Raw genomic sequence first — 1,047 nt, 5'->3', positions numbered from 1 at the left:
GAAAAATTTTGATGGGGCTTTCAAATAAGTAGACAGAATTAAAGAGAAAAGCAAGTTAGCTTTTGCAACTAGATGAGGGATCAGAATATCTCAATGAGAATTCCATGTGTACAAGTGTCTAGACTAGGAAGTCCCCTGAGAAATAACTCACTCTACTGTAAGGCATTCTACTTATACTTAGAAGTGTGTACTTATCTCTCCATTTAAACTTTCAGCTGTGTGCAACATCATGATTTCTTCACAAATGATAAAATTTTAATAAATATTCTGTTAAAAGTTCTATGAGTATATAGTTGATTTACTAGTGTGATTGTAATATTATTTTCATTCAAGTGTATCAAGTGCTTTAACTGTCTTCCCTCATTACCCTCTCCTAGTCTCCATTTCCCCTCTGATAGTTACCCCCAATTCTTTTGTTTTTTGGTTTTTCGAGACAGGGTTTCTATGTATAGGCCTAGCTGTCCTAGAAGTCACTCTGTACACCAGGCTGACCTTGAACTCAGAAATCCACCTGCCTCTGCCTCCCAAGAGCTGGGATTAAAGGAGTGTGCCCCCACTGCCCAGCACCCCCACTTCTTTAATATTCCTTCTTCCAACTTAATATCATGAACATGTGTGTGCTTGGATTACATGTGAGGGAAATTAATAAAGTTTTCTTTATGAATCTTTACTATCTTGTAGTGAGCACATAAAATAGTTTATGACATTTTTATACAGATGTATCATTTTATTTGGTTTTACTCCCAAACAACCTTCCCTTGTTTCTCCTCCTCCCTTCTCTTTATTTCTTTGTTCTTCCAAATTGCTTCCTTTTGCTGTCATATCACACACAAACATGTGCACATGCATACATGCACATACATGTGTGCATGTACATACTTATATATGCTTACACGGCCACCGCTACAAAGAGAAACCTTGTCTTGAATCATACTCACATATATGCACAGATGCACACCAGACCATATATTTGTCTTTATTTTTTCTTGTCCTCTTGTCTACTTCCCTTTAGATTTCTTTCTCTTCTCACAGTTGCCTTTTATTTTC

General features: G+C 36.7%; 1 protein-coding gene across 1 annotated transcript in view; it reads right to left on the bottom strand.

Annotated features, from left to right (window-relative positions):
* Positions 1-231, bottom strand: part of LOC116101321 (olfactory receptor 51Q1-like) — a 10,204-nt gene extending 9,973 nt beyond the window's left edge. The window contains exon 1 of the mRNA XM_031384912.1: positions 192-231. Coding sequence (XP_031240772.1) covers positions 192-231 — 40 coding nt within the window. The remainder of the gene's footprint in view (positions 1-191) is intronic.
* Positions 232-1,047: the final 816 nt, after the last annotated feature.

Source organism: Mastomys coucha, unplaced genomic scaffold, assembly GCF_008632895.1.
Source record: "Mastomys coucha isolate ucsf_1 unplaced genomic scaffold, UCSF_Mcou_1 pScaffold21, whole genome shotgun sequence".
Taxonomy (NCBI): domain Eukaryota; kingdom Metazoa; phylum Chordata; class Mammalia; order Rodentia; family Muridae; genus Mastomys; species Mastomys coucha.
This window is presented reverse-complemented; position numbering and strand designations above follow the sequence as displayed.